Genomic DNA, 16,001 nt, shown 5'->3' on the forward strand with positions numbered 1-16,001 from the left:
AGTCTGATTAAATTACAGAAAATTACTGATACGTCATCAAAATAGGAAGATCAACACCAGCTCGTTCTGTTGGTTTTGCCTTTCAGATCCTAAAGCTCCACTAGGATCTGAAGATGAAGATTAGAGAAGAGGACTGCTTCAAATAAGGGCTAAAGGATAAAAAACCCACTGCAGTGATGTGGCACCGCTCACGCCCTGCCGAGGGCCCTGGTGACCAGGCAGAGGCACTAAGCAAGCTCCACACAGTGCAGCAAAGCGGGCACCTCCGTCACTTCCTGCAGACCTTGAGCTATAGTCTGGATCTTTATATCCTATATCCCTATATTGGAACTCCATCCCTGGTGTGATGGCATCAGGAGGAAGGTCTCACCAGGGTGAGTGGGTCATAGGGCAGAACCATGATGAAAGGTTCCCCAGGTGACTTAGTCACCCGTTCCACAGCGTGAGTACACCCGAAAGCCACGCTGTCCGAAGAGAGGTGAGTCTTTATCACTTAACACGGAATCTGTGGTCACCTTGACTTTGAACTTCTCAACCTCAACAGCTATGAGGGAAAAGGACATGTGTTGTTTAATGAAGTACCTGACTGAAAGCATCTCGTCACTGCAATCCCAATTAACTAGGACATTGGCCCATCCAAAAATTGACAAGTGGCTGAACAGAGCTGGTAGCCCAAGATGACAGAACTTTTTTTCCATTTTGTGAAACTTCATGTGTGCAGATACAACCTGAATCCGAAGTTCTGAGATTACCAAGCAAACTGCTTTAGCGACCCAGGGCAGCAGTTCATATTTCTAATACAGCTTTTTCTACAAATCCATGTGGACAGCCTCAAACTCAGAAATCTGCCTGCTTCTGCCTCTGCCTCCCAAGTGCTGGGATTAAAGGCATGCGCCACCACTGGCTGGCATTTAACAACTTTTTAAACTAACTCTGAGCCCAGGAACCAGTCTGGGTTTCCCAGCGCACACTCTGTTTTGGGCACACAACCGTCTGTCTGATTTTTGCACATCTCCCCAAGCAGAGATTGTCTCAAAGCCTCCCTCAAACCCCTCTGACAGAGACCATTCAAAGATCCTCCACTACGAAGTGTGCAGAGGCACTCAGGCGAGCAGAAAGCTGTCCAATTTAGACTTCTCCCGCATGATTTATTAACACTTTGTGGAGAGACTTGTCAACTCACACCAGCTGTGTCGTCTCGAGAGTGAGATGGCGGCACAAATAAATTAAAAATCAATTTTTTTATTAGAAACTATTTTGAAGCATTAGAGAGGATGTGATTTTTGAGCCATCTTCTGTATTTTCACAGGAAGCCCTTGCGATCACCCCCTTGCAGTCCTAGGGATGCATGGATGCTCTTTTTGGGAGCAGACACCAGTGATCCCCAGTATCGTTAGATCTGCCTGACAAGCTCTGTAAAATACTCTGCTACTTCAGATTGAATACTTTCCCATGGCTTAGTCAGGACATAATGCTTGGTGGTCCCTGCAAATATTAGTAAGAACTAAAACAGACCACACACACTCACACACACACACACTCATACACATACACGCTCTCACACACATACACTCACATACACACACACACACACACACAGAAACAGACACACATTCACATAGACACACATACTCACGCACACACACAAACACACACATTCACAGACATACACACACACTCACGCACACTCACGCACACACTCATGCACACACAGAAACAGACTTCACACAGACACACACACTCACGCACACACACACAGACACAAACACACACACATTCACAGACACACACGCACATGCACACAGACACAAATACACACACACACACACACACACACACACACACACACACACACACGGCACAGGTTGGGGGGCGGGACTCATGAAAGCATAAACATGAAGAATGAGCCGCTGTCTGGTCACTGTCTGGTCGTTTGCTTCCTGGTTTTACTGGAGAGCGGAGTTTGATAACGTTGTGTTAATGAAGAACACAAACCTGCTCGGGTCTGACCCACAGCTGGGTAAGGAGTGAGACACAGTCCTTTTACTAACCTTTCCTCGTGCTTGCTCTGGGGAATAGGTATCGGGCAAATTCCCACTGATGAGTAGAATAGGATCCAAACTCATGTGTGCGTGTGGGTGAATTGATGCTAATGGTGAAATTTTAAAGTGCTGATTACCACCGGTAACAGACACACAGATGCAGTAAATGCATTAAAACAACCTTCCTGAACCCGTCGCTCTTAGCCTCATGATGCCAACGCAATGATGCCCGAAAGGCCCCATGTCTGCCACACAGCCTGGAATCAGCTCCCTTTCTTAGGCTGAGAGACTTCTTCAGTTACACTCTTCAAGATTCTGATGAAGACAGGCTGAGTTCAGAGGACCTCTACGCCATTCTTTCAAACACGGTGCTAGACTTTATCAATGAAAGAACTTTTGTGAGAGAGCCCTCAACAACAGTCCAGTCACATTTTAAGTCCCAAAGTGAAAATTACTTTGTTAAGCCAAGAAACCAAAGCCTTTCTTTTGAATAATAATTTTTAAACCTAGCCCTCAAATATATCAGCTTAACATCTTTGACTGGCTGGGACTTCCAAAAGTTACTACAGATCTTCTCTCTGACATGTAGATACAACCACTTCATCTTCACAGGACACACCACTTTTTTTCTAGTATATATGAGACGTCCCATGTAACATAAACATGACACACATGTGTGAGCATACACACATACTCCCTCCCTCATCAGTTTTGATGTCCAGGAGGAAATGACTGTAGAATTTTAAATCAGAAACCCAAAGCTAAGGTTGGTAGTGTCAGGTTAAAGGCTCGCCCATCTCCAAAGCTAATTCGGTTCTGACAGTCCCAGGGGTGTCTCGCTGAACAGAAGGAGCTAAGAAACCCTAGCAGGCGGGAGCCCAGCCTGGGGAATTGCTAGTACTCAGTGCCAGGAGCCAAGGCTCACCCCACACTTGGTATCAGATAATGCCAAGTGCTCGCCTGGATTTCCAGGACTAATCCACTCTCGGGTGGACTCTCCAGGTTCCTTGGTGTCTTACTGTGGGAAGACAGTGGGCTCTGCAGGGCCAGAATGTTCCTAGAGAGTATTGTTTAATGTGAGAAGTAGACTCCACTCACCAAAACCATCTGTATGTGTGTGCTCTGAAACCCTTTAGCCCCATTGCTGGGGGTGCAAGGGCCAAGACTGCTGGCAGAAATGGAAAGTATTTCAACTGTTGTAGAAATTTAAACAGTAAGAGTGTGTGTGTGTGTGTGCTGTACTTCTTAATGTTTACAGGTTCTATCAATTCTTAAATCAACACATCAATAGTGGCTTTAATAACTTTTTCATTTACTCAGAAAGGTGCTTTTGCCTTAAAAGCAATTTAAATTCCCCAGTTCATTCATTAAACCACCTCCTTGCCCCCCCCCCTACAAAACAGATCACTGGGGGGGGGAGGGTGTTGAGGGCAATTTTTAGGTTTGTCTCTGTATAACTTCTTTAAACTCTATGATAACTTCTAACAGGCACCTTTAATCCCAATACTCAACTGTGTTTTAACCTTGATACAGCATAGCTCTCCCAGGGAGGGAGCCCTTTTCCCAAACACAAAATAGTGCAGTATTGAAAACTAGGCTGTAGATCTACAACTATATTCTGTACTAAATGGAAATTAACATTCATTTTTCACCCAAATGCTATGCCTTATGTCGGTATAACATTCTCAAGTTTCTAGGATCCTCACTGGGCTCTTAGCTAGCCCTGGGTTACTATGACTGACTTGAAAAATACACCATTTGCCCAGAAATTGCTCTTAGTCAAAATGTAAATTGCTTATAAAACACGTGTAAACCCCCGCTTAGAAAAGGCAGCACACATGCACACAAAAAATCCATTCAATGCAAAAAGAGGTGGAAACGCTTTACAAATTAAGGCTTCCCTTAAAAAGAGGGGGGAGGGGTGAAGGCAGGAACGTTTACTGTGCTTCCAAAAGTAAATTGCTTCTTACTTAGGTTAAAGTGGCTTAATGTGACTGCAATAGGGAGGTGATTTTTTTTTTTTTTGAGTAGATAACAGTATTCAATCGGAGAACAAGGAGAGAGCCCACTCTCAAAATAAAACTTCATCAACAGGCAGCAACCCGCGGGAGAGGCCCACCAGACACCGGAGTTAAAATGGAGCCTGAATTTCCTCTCAGACAGAGGGTAGTCGCAGGAGGTCAGGGTCAAGGTCACCGGCAGGGCAGGCTGCAGCTGCCCGACTGCACTGCTCGCCGCGGGAGGGGCAGCGTTCCAGCCGTCTCGGCGAAACTGATAAATCCCTTCTCCTCTCCCACCCTCCCTCTCACCCCGCCAACATTTTTTTTTTAAAGCAGGGGGAGAAGAGAAGAAAGGGAAATGACCAAGTAACCTCACCGCCCTGGTTTTCGTATACAAGCTCATCAGCTCCCAAAGTTGCCATCTAAGGGCAAGTTCGCAGAGAACACTGAAGCCCATTTTGTGTGAGCAGGGCAAGCCTCCCGCCGTGGCGCCCGCCCGGGACACCAGCCTCCCTCCCCCCTCCCTGCCCACGCGCGTCCGAGCAAGAGGGAAGCCCGGCCCGGCCCGGCCATGTGCACGCACACTTCCACCAACTGCTGCGAGTTTTCTGTGAATCGCAGAGCGAAGCCTCCCGCCTCGCCCGCCCCGACTGCGCCGCCTTCTCCTCCTCCTCCTCCTCCTCCTCGCACAAAATTTTCCTACACTCGCAGCCGCCTGCGAGTGATTTTATGTGCATATATATTACATATGTGATATTATCCTCAGAACCTCTAGCGGGCAGGCGAAGAAAGGACTGCGCGGGGGCATTTTTTTTTTCTCCCTAAAGGAAGGGGAAAAAAAGCACAACCCTAGCCCTGTGCGTCGACTCCTTGCATACCGGGAAGGGGCAAGAAAAGAGGAATGTTTGCGGAGCAGACTGCCCGCGCGTGCCCTTGCTCGCCACTCCGGGTGCCACCGCGCCCGCCCGGGCCACAGCAGACCCGCGGCCCCCTCGCGTGGGCACCGCCACGGAGATTTCGCGAGGGGGAGATCGATCGCGCTCTCCCGTCTGCGGCGGAAACACACACACACGCTCACACACAAACCGAGACACCATAACCTTAACCCTTCCCCCACCCTCCGTGAACTTCAGGTGACCGACCACGTCGGCCTGACACCCGCGCGGGCAGGCGCTCCGGCTCCGCTCCCGCCCCCAGCCCGGGTTTTGCAGGATCGGGCTCCGAGCAGCGCCAAGCCGCCCAGGAGAGGGGAGCGGAGCAGGGGGGGTTGGGGGGAGAGGAGAAACTGACCCTCCGTCTCCCCCGACCCCTCCCTCCGGCGCCTCCCGCGTCCCCTCCTCCCGCCACCCCGCCCCACGCCTTCTCCCCTGCCCCCTCTCCCCTGCATTCAAGGAGCCCGGCGGCCCCGGGGGGGATATTTTTAGTTGCTTCTTTCTCCTTCACTTTTAGCTTCAGCAGCATCTCGGAACACTCCGAGCGGAGAGCTTGGGGGGGTGGGGGGGACGAGGGGGGAGCCCGAGAGGGAGTGGGGGAAAAGTTAAGAGTCTCGCAAAGAAAAGCGGGAGGGCGGCGCGGAGGGACCCGAGGCGCGGGTGGAGGAGGGGACGGGGACCCGGCCGCGCAGCCCGGCGCGAGTCTCCAGTTGGCGTGTGTGGCTAGGGCCAGGAGGGCTGGGATGCACTTTAGTCGCGGACTCTGCTCGGGCTGGCCGGGGAGGGGGGTCTGCGAGCCCGCGTCGCCCCGGCTCCGTCTGCTCCGCCTGACCCCGCATTTTATTGCGGCCGGGAGCCCTGCTCCGCCCTCCCCTCGGCTCTGCAGGGACCTCGCGCGCCGCGCACCGCCCTGGCTGCCTCGCCTCAGCCTCGGCGCGGCTCCCGCACCCCACATCCGCTCGGCTGCCCGGCCTCGCCCCCCGATCGGCCGCCCGCGCCCCCCGGCGCCCCCACACCCTCCTCGACCGCCCCTGTCTCCCCCTCCTCCGCCGCCTCCACCTCCGCCTCCAGCTCCAACCGCCCGCGGCTCCGGGGCCGACCCACCCCGGCGCAACCTTTAGCCGGAGACCGACCTCTCCGGTCCCCAGGCCGGCGGGCGGCCGCGCGCCCTCGCCCCGACACCCCCAATCGCCATGTCACGGCCTCGGCCCGGCGCGCGCCCCAACCCCGCACCCTTGTGCGCCGGGATCCACACGGAATTTCTTTTTTTTTTTTTTCAAGATTGCAACCTCTCCCACCTCCCCCCACCCGCGACAAAAACCCGGCATCCACACTACTCCCCTCCTCCCTCCTCTCGCCCCCTCCCCCGCAACCCGGAGTGAGGAGGGGGAGGGAAAGGGGGGGAAAGCCCGATCTCAAGGAAAAAAAAAGAGGGGGGCCAGAGAAAGAAAGAAAAAGAGAGAGAGAATAGAAAGGGCACGGGGCTGATCATCACCAACATGGCTGCCTCGGCATAGACCTAAACGAGGAGTAACCCGGGCTGTGTCTTTGTCAGTTTCACCTCTGTAACCCTAAACTAATGCAGAAAACAACGGCGGAGGCTGCGGAGGGGAAAGAGGAGAGGGAGGGCGAGAAAATGGCTCGAGAGGAGGTGGAGAAGGGATGACTTACGTGAAGGAAGGCGCTTGGGCTGCTCCTGCTTCCTCCTGGGCATTTTCCCCCTTTTCTCACATTCTCCTCCTTGGTTAATGTGAGATCAAATAAACCCCCGTGGGGGCAGACAGGCAGACACTGGCAGGAGCGGGGAGGTAGTTGGGGGGCGGGCAGGGGGAAACCCCTTCTCTCCGGTGTGTGCAATGGGCTGAAGCTTGTTTCTTGGAGCCAGAAGAGGGGTTTTCTTCTTTTCTTTCCTTTCTTTCTTTCTTTCTTTTCTTTCTTTCTTTTTTTTTTTTCCTTTTTAAAAAAAATTTTTTTTGGTCGTGCACCTGGCTTGTCCCCGAGCGTAATATTCTTCAATGGAAACAGATCTAATAGGTGTGAGTGTGTGTGTGTCCTGTGCTCGCGTGTGATGGCAGGTATAAATAAATGAGCGCCGGTGCGGCGGTGTCTATGGCCGCGCGCTGTGTCTCCGAGCCCCTAACACTAATGTCGGGATCAAAGGGCAGCGGCGGCGGCAGCACAGCTCGCAGCTCGCTCTCTCGCTCTCCTCTCGCGCTCTCTCTCTCCTCTCTGTCACACACACACTCACACACACACACACAGAGGCACAGACTGAGGGAAAGAGCGAGAGCTAGACACACGCTCGCGCGCACACACACACACACACACACACACACACACTCAGCAAAGAGGAAGGTGCCCTAAGGCTCTCAGGGCGGACTCAGCCTCGCATTTACAACTGCTCTGTCTGGAAAGAATGGGGGGGCGCGCGTGCGGGGGTGGGATGGACTTCTTCGAATTTATCCCGCTAGTCGCCCAATCAAGGGGGGTGGAAAAGCCGCCCCCCCCCGCTCTTAAAATATTATTTTACAGATTTTTTTTAAAGGAAATAGGTTGCACTCACCACTTTCTTTTGTGTATTAAACTACGTTTGGTTCTGTATAAGATTCCCCAGGCTTTTGTAACTGCAAGATTGACTCCCTCACCCCATCACCTTGAGTCTGGAGGTTATAGACTCTCACACACTCCCTTAAAACAGCCCAATGGAAATAAATTTCAAAAAAAAATATAGCATAGGGTGGGATCAGTGGATGGGTGGCATGGATACCCAATTTTAGTACAGTGAAGTTAACACTTGAAAATTCAGGCTTAACGGAAATTACAGGTCCTTGAGAAAGAGGGGAAATAAGCTTAGGTCACCCCTGAGGGTCGACTTAACTGCCACGGGGCTGTTCCTCCAGTGCACACAGGCATCCTGACTTCTCTGATTCACTTTCCCCCCCCCCCCTCCTAGAACGCAGGTAGCTGCGGCTTACCCGGAAGCAAGGCTAGTGTGTAGTTTGGGCTCATACAGAAGTTTTCATTAAGCCATATACTTTCATGACTTTAGAAATCACACATCTTGCTTCAAAGAGACACATAAAGAGGGAAAACAGAAAAGGATGCATCCCCTCACAAAAGGTGCTCCGTGAGGGAACAGTTCTCTCTCTCTCTCTGACTGTAAGCCATGTGGATAGAAGTTCACTGGGAGGTTGTTAATGATTTAAAACTCCAAAATCTGCTACTATAATTGAAGTAAAAAAAAAAAAATTGGCCTGAAGAAGAGCTGTTTCATAAAACTCTTTGTAAGGGGAAACTTTGAACTTGGTGGAATGCATTATATGTCATGAGTCAGAGCCAAAAAATAAAAAGGTGCATTATTTAAACTACATCTTCCCTTTTGAGCTTTAAAAAATCGACTCATCATCTTATTATGTTAAATATTTTCCTACCAGTTTTTAAATAGATGTTTTCATCAGAAGGTGGAGCGTAGGGAAGACACAAAAGTTTAAAATGGCATTCTATGAGGTGACAACAGTGACTAATGAGACTTAGAAGTCTCCAGTGGTGTTAAAGAGAGCCACCGGAGTCAGGTTTGGCTACATTTCCTTTAAAAATGACAATAGCTTTATACTGGTTTCACTAGGAAACCGTAAATGGAGACTGTCTCCCAGAAGATGGCCTTCGTTAATAATGAATTCTCAAGATGAGCCCCTTCTTGCTGATGCCGGCACCCCAAGGTTGTGCTGCTATTTGAAGCAGGTTTAATTGCCTGCTGAAACACTGTCACATCCAAACTGGAACATCAACCTTAAACCAACTTTTTTTTTTAAAAAAAAAAATGTTTTTAAAAGGTAGTTAAAATCAGTCATGTGACCAATGCCTTTGATCCCAGCACTGGGGAGGGAGGCAGAGGCAGGCAGATCCCTGTTGGAGGCCAACTCTGTCTACACTGCAAGCTCTAGACTATTCAGGGATACAAGTGAGACTCTGTCTCAAAATAAGGAAAACAAACAAAAAGAGGCAGTTACGCGCCCCGGTGTTATGATTTGAAATAAACTGTCTTTTCACTCTGAGCAAGTCCAGTTTGCCATGACTTGAGCTGTGCATCAGGGTTGAAGCTGGTCTGTTCCAGGCAGACTGCTGTGGGCTTGTCACGCCTAAGGAGTGAGAAGCAAATTGATCATGACACCAGCCACAGCTTTCTCAGAACTTTTTACCCAGGATATCAGGATTGTGGCTCCAAATGGACACAGCACCACCTTTTCCTGAATGGTAGCGACTGTTAACAGTACTTAGTACGAGGTAATTGAAAGCAAGCTCTTGGCCCTTCCTCCAAGCTGAGTACATTTCCTGCGACCTTTTAAAGGTGTGCTGGCAAAAGCTGCAGACTTTTAATTGCATAGGTGGTCCATCAACAGCCAAAAGCATCTGAAATGGAATTTATTCATACCTCCACAATTTTCCAAAAATTATTTGAAGTAATACATAACAATGGGAAATAGAAATAAACAGAGGCTCTTCTCCTGAAATCCCATGTTGGTGTCTGAACAGTAGGCAACATGGTTCAAGTTCTTTTGTAACCACCCTTAACTGCTGTAATGTTCGCCCAATCCAAATGTTAGGAAGATAAATACTGGAGGTCATCACAGCAAAACTCAAAATCAAAATTCAATAGTATGTTTGGGTGCATTGGCCCAGGAACAATCAGTTTAGATTCCTAGATTCAAATGCTGTATTTGATTCACTGGGCTTTTAAGACCACATATCTCTTAAAAAGCATAGTACCCTCCCCAGCCCGTCTCTGTCATCTGTCCAATGTGAGCTCTATTTAGGTTCTTTACAAATGAAGGTGTGCATTCTGAGATGTTTCCTAAGTGCTGGCTCACAGGTGTAAATGCCATTTAAGGCCAAGAATGACTAAAGGTAGGCAGACAGTGGGATCGCAACTCTTAGAACAGTATACAGTCTGCAGAGGGTCTCCAGGGTCAAAAGCATTCCTATAATGAAAAGGACTTGCCAGGTACAGACACCTGCTGACACACCTCATGGCCCAAGTCCTGTCTCTGACACCCGCTGGGTGGAACTCTGGAACAACTTTCAGCAACATGTTCTCTGATATCCACACGTGTGCCGTGGCATGTACAACATACCTGACAGTAATACTCATTAATCCATGTTTTTAAAACTTTGGTAATAATGTTAAGATGCCCTTTGGCCTTTTCTCCATGTTGGCATTTGTGGTTCTGATGCTAAGGCTGTCAGGGGTAAGATGAGGGAGCATTGGCAGAGACCAAGTCAGGGTACCACACAGGATTACTCGTCCTATTCGTCATCACATGCACTCAGAGAAAGCACAAAAGAGGGCTCATTTAAGGACATCCTTGATGGCACAGTAAAAACTGTAAGTTTTACTAACTCTGATCCCTGAGACAAGAATTTTCCTTGTGACACAGGAATGGGTACAAAAAGCTCTCAGCTGCGGCTGAAGTACATCAGTTGTCTGGAGGAAAAATCACTCCTGAGATTGTTTGAAATAGTCTTCATTTTTCGTGGGACATTATCTTTACTTGAAAGGATGATTGGCAGAAAAACTTGGGTATTTCCCAAAAAATAAAATTTAAAAAAAAAAAAAAAGAAAAAGAGCAAGGTGAGTTTGTAGCTTCAAGGAAACAGAGTATTGTTCTAGAAATGAAAGTCTTTGTACTTACAAGTGAAAATTCACACGACTTGTGTTTGCTACTGCAAGCTTAAGTGCCTTCCTAACACTTCATTTGTTTTATGGGATCTATGGTAACACTAATAAATGTGATTTTTTAAAAGTAGTGTCAACACTCTGAAAGATCTGCCTAGCTCAATTTAACCAACATATTGCAAATATTCAATACATAATGTTACTAAGTTGGATCATTGTAGAAGATTCACTCAAAGTGAAACACGGATGTTAATACAAAAAAACTAGGAAAGCCCATTGACGTAGTTTCAGATTCCACACTGCTTTTAACATGCCAAGGAATGATATTCACAATTACTTGATGAAATTATTAATACATTTCTCCCTTTTCTAACTACATATCTGTGTGAGGCTAAGTCTTCATGTAAACTTTTCTTTAGATTTTTTTATTTTTAAAGATTTTATTTTTATTGTAAATTGTGTGTGTGTGTGTGTGTGTGTGTGTGTGTGTGTGTTTCTGGGCATAGGTACACGTGAGTGTAATGCCTGTGGAGACCAGGAGAGGGCCCTAGTTCCCGTTTAGAGAGATCTAAAGTAATAAATGGTTGTGCGCAGCCTGCTGGGAATCAAACTCAGGTCCTGTGCCAGAGCAGCCCAAGCTCAGAACTTGATATGGAATCCTCTGGAGTTGCGATTTATGGAAGCTTGTGAGCTGGTTCCCAGCATTGTGGCTGCTGGGAACTAAACTTAGATCCTGTGCAAGAGTGGTGAGTTCTCTTAACCACAGAGCCATCCCTTTAGCTCCTTTGTACATTTTTAAAATAAAGACATTGAAGTTGGGTGTGGTGGGGTACACTTTTAATCCCACCACTCAGGAAGCAACAGGCCAGTCTCTGGGTCTGAGGCCAGCCTGACACACATGGAAAGTTCCAGGCCAACCAGAGCTACACAGTAAGACTCTGCCTTTAAAAAAATTATATTAATAAATACAATGATAATAAAATAAATTTTATTTTTATTTTTAATTTAAGAAGATTAAATTATTAAATTAATTTAAAATTTTAATTGAAATATAATTTAATTTAATGGGATGAAGCCATACAGAGTCTCATGCATGCTATACGAATTGTTTACTAGTGACTCACATCCTCAACCTCTTTCCAAGAGCATCTTTAACCAAAACAATATATGATAACGGACAGAAAGCAGACGCAGCTAGATGACTGAGCCAGACACTACAGAGATTTACTGAAATGTATTACACTAAGTGACGGAGATTGATCCTCCTATCATCACAAAACGTTTTGAAAATCATAGATTTTTCATAATGTGTGTAATGTACTGATTTTATTAATTATAAATAAATAATTTTTTTCTAAATACCGGGGATAGAAGGGGATGGGTAGGCAGAGTAAACAGGGAGTGGGGGACAGAATGGGGAACCAATCGAAACAACACACATAAATGTCATAGGAAACTTGTTACATTAGATGTGGATTTTAAAAAGAAGAGAAGAAGAACAATTCGACTTAGGTGTATTTTACTCAAAGAGGTGAGACCTGTATGACATTTCAGCAACGTTTTCTACAGGAAAGGGTCATTTGAAATAAACTTCCAGGTTTTTTTTTCCAGACTAAATAAATAAGCAAATCACACTACAACTACCCATTGACTACACTGCCCCGTTGGGTTGTAGAAACAGTCATTGTCAAGCTGTTAGAACATTCGAGCTCCCAGCATCTGTTGAGAGTGCCCGTCACTCTTGTAAACAGCCTGGGTTCGGTTCCCAGAACCCACACAGCTGTTCATAACCAGCCACAGCTCAGGTTGTAGGGGATCTGATGCCCTCTTCTGCCCTCAGATGTACTTGCAGGCAAAACACTAAATAAAAATGAGGAAATATAAAAAATAAAATATATATATTGCTCAAATGTAAAATATATAATTCCTCATAAAAGTTCATACAAGTGAGGAAAAAAAAGTTTCGATTTTTAAAACTGATGTTCAGTTTTTAGTAAGTAACATGGCAAATATCACCAGATACAATGTCTATAAACAAAAACTCAGACCTTTCCGTTGCTTCCAAAGAGCTTGGTAACCTGTGCTCTGGAAATTAAGGTGCAATTAAAGAGAAAAAAAGAAATGCTTGCAAAGGGTTGTGGTTTGTGTCCTATAAGCGCTGGACTAGTTTACCCCTGGAGTGGAGACACAGTCTGTGGACCCCACAACTGGTTTCTCCGACATCTTCCTTAGGACATTCAGGGAGCTGACCAGAATGTTCCACAGACTTCATGGAAACAAGCTTTTCGGCGTGTGGAGAGGACGGATCCTTACTCCAAGCACGGGACTCCAGTCTTTTCCAGCTTCAGGGCTTTGAGGGATGTCCTGTCAGTAAGGGCTTCTCTCTTTCCCAGCACCTCAGCCATCTGCAGCATGAGTTGAGACAGAACACTCTTTACCCTAAAAGTGTAGTGAGTCTAACATTTTAAATAATGAACATTTCTCAGAGCAGACCTCTGAGTTTGGTGCCTCTCCTGGCCTGGACCTCACGTGTTGTAAATCAGTATCTGGTGACGATGACCAGTCTTCTTTTTAAGAGTGGAGAGACATTCTGTTCTAATCTGTGCTTAGGAGGTGGCAAAGTTTGTTAGGGTTTGAATAAACCGTATTTTCAAAAGTAACAGAAAGGGCCAAGGGGTCTTTCTCAGTGGTAGAGAGTCTGCCTTGTATGTATAAGATCTCAGATTCAATCTCTAATGGGGAAATTAATAACTAATAATGATGATGATGACAATAATAAGTGAGCTCTTGTGAGTATGTGGGTGTGCAGTTCCGTGACCCAATAGAGGAAACTATGTCCAGGTAGCTGAACGTTTTAATCTAAACATACAGTTTGGGGAACACCTTGTTAAATGGGTCTTAACTCAGCATCTTAGGGGAACACACGCAAGTTCAGAGTCATAGTCACCTTAGGCAAAGTTTGGACTTCTGAGCTCCATTTCCCTCACTAGGTCTCTACCACCCTCCGACGCTTGGAATCCTCAACCTCCTGTGTTTCTTTCTAATCTGCACATTAATTTGAAACAGAACTGTTACATACAAGTCCTTAAGGGCTCTTAGGGTCTCTATCAACTTAGGTTCTTTTAGGCCCTTGTGCTCAGGATGGGTGAAAATCCCCCTTGACCGTTGCTCCCCATTTTCAGGCATTTTAAACTGATTTTTCCAGTTCTCCACAAAACCACTACACATTCCTATTACTGACTATTGAACCTTGGGCCTTGAGATGCTAGGCAAAAGCTCTAACCACTTTGCTGCATTACGTTCCTGTCTAATTCTTTCATTGTTGTTGTTATTTTGAATTATGGTCTCACTGTATAGCTCTGTGTGTCCAGGAGTTCACTCTGTAGATCAGGCTGGCCTTGAACTCATGGAGGTCCTCTTCCCTCCCTGTGCTGGAACTGTCACACGTGGCTGGTCTAATTTACTATACTTCTCAGCCTAGTGACCCAGTCACCTTGTGCCCAGGGTCTGATAACATCATTGCCTCCTTGCAACCCCCCTTGCAGTGCAGCTTCTCACACAGACCCTCCTCAAGCATGAGTGCCAACTGTGCTTCTGTTTCTCTATTATACTTCTCTTTCTCTCTGCCAAACTGGCTCCCCATCCTTTCTGCCTACTATGGACACCTAGAGCACCATGACAAAGTTTTTACGCACTAAGAAACACCATCTGTAGAAAACAGCACACACCCAGAAAACTATTTATTGCATATCGCATATCGTCGTCTGCTGTGATAAAATATCATGACCAACGCAACTTAAAAAACAAAACATTGATTTTGGGACTTATGGTTTCGGAGGGCTAGAGTCCAAGATGGCAGAGAAAAACTACGGCAGCCAGAATGGCTCTGAGCTTTCATCTTGATTGGCAGGTTGAAGGCGGAGAGAATGGGACACTCTAGGAATGGCAGGGTCTTTTGAAGCCCCTACCCCTGGTGACTCACCTTCTTCAACAAGACCACACCTCCTAATCCTAATTCTACCAACTAAAGACCAAGTAGTCAAACATATGAAGCTATGGTGACCATTTTCATTCAAATCACCATACACATTTTACATATTTTGTACGTATGTATTAAATATTAATTATCCCACATTTTGGTGATCAACAAGTGAAATGGAAATGAAATCCATCCAAAAAGCCTTTTGTGGGTTTCCCTCATGTCTTAGTTTGCTATTGCTGTGATAAACACCATGGCCAAAACCAACTTGGGCTTACATGTTTCAATCACACTCCAACATGAAAAGAAATCAGGGTGAGGAAATCAGAAGTAAGAACTGGAGCTGAGGGCCTGGAGGAACACTGCTATGGAGAAAACGCTTGCTCAGCCTGCTTTCTTATAAAACCCAGGCCACCTGCCCAGGGCTGAATCACCCACCTACAGTGAGTGGGCTAGACCCTCTAAATCAATAGTCAGTCAAGGAGAAAGACAGAAACAAACAAACAAACAAACAAACAAAACCAAAGAAAACAGAATAAAAACCAAAACAACAATCAGTAGCAAGTATTATACTTTGTATGTTATCTTCCCTGATGTAGTATTTGTATTTCCTCTCCTGGAAGTCTGAATATTCTTGGTCCATGGGAAGTACTACTATTAGGATGTGAGGCCTTGTTGGTGTGGCCTTTAGAGGATGTACTCCTAGTGGGCAAGCTCCACCCGCTCTAGGAGAGCTGTCTCCTGGCTACCATTGCATCAAGATACAGAACTCTCAGCTCCTTCTCCAGCACCATGTCTGCCTGGACACTGCCATGCTCCCGCCCTAATGATAATGCACTGAACCTCTGAACCTGCGAGCCAGCCCCAAGTAAATGTTGTCCTTATAAGAGTTGCCTTGGCTGGGCAGTGGTGGCACATGCATTTAATCCCAACACTTGGGAGGCAGAGGCAGGTGGATTTCTGAGTTCAAGGCCAGCCTGGTCTACATAGTAAGTTCCAGGACAGCCAGGGATATACAGAGAAACCCTGTCTCAACAACACACAAAAAAAGAAAACAAACAAAAAAAACAAACAAAAAAAGAGTTGCCTTGGTCATGATGTCTCTTCACAGCAATAAAACCCAAACTAAGACACCGCTAGTTCTAGACTCCCACTGTAGGTGGTACCAGCCCTGGACAGGTGGCCTGAATTGTATAAGAAAACCAACTGGGAAAGCCATGGAGAAAATGCCAATAAGCAGTATTTCTCTATGGTCTCAGCTTCAGTTCCTGCTTCAACCTCTGCCCATTTTTATTTCAGATTTTATTTCATTTTATTTAGTTAAATATCTCATGGAAGGGAGAATCAAGTTACTTTGAAGTATTATTTTGGCTG

At 46.5% G+C, this 16,001-nt stretch overlaps 1 protein-coding gene across 3 annotated transcripts in view; it reads right to left on the reverse strand.

The window, feature by feature from the left end:
* The window catches only part of Znf827 (zinc finger protein 827), a 191,622-nt gene extending 184,312 nt beyond the window's left edge, over positions 1 to 7,310 (reverse strand). For all 3 annotated transcript variants that reach the window (XM_052166282.1, XM_052166280.1, XM_052166283.1), the window contains exon 1: positions 6,646 to 7,310. In XM_052166282.1, coding sequence (XP_052022242.1) covers positions 6,646 to 6,688 — 43 coding nt within the window. In that variant the 5' untranslated portion in view covers positions 6,689 to 7,310. The remainder of the gene's footprint in view (positions 1 to 6,645) is intronic.
* Between the last annotated feature and the right edge of the window lie 8,691 nt (positions 7,311 to 16,001).

The sequence above is a fragment of the Apodemus sylvaticus genome, chromosome 21 (genome assembly GCF_947179515.1).
Source record: "Apodemus sylvaticus chromosome 21, mApoSyl1.1, whole genome shotgun sequence".
Lineage (NCBI taxonomy): Eukaryota > Metazoa > Chordata > Mammalia > Rodentia > Muridae > Apodemus > Apodemus sylvaticus.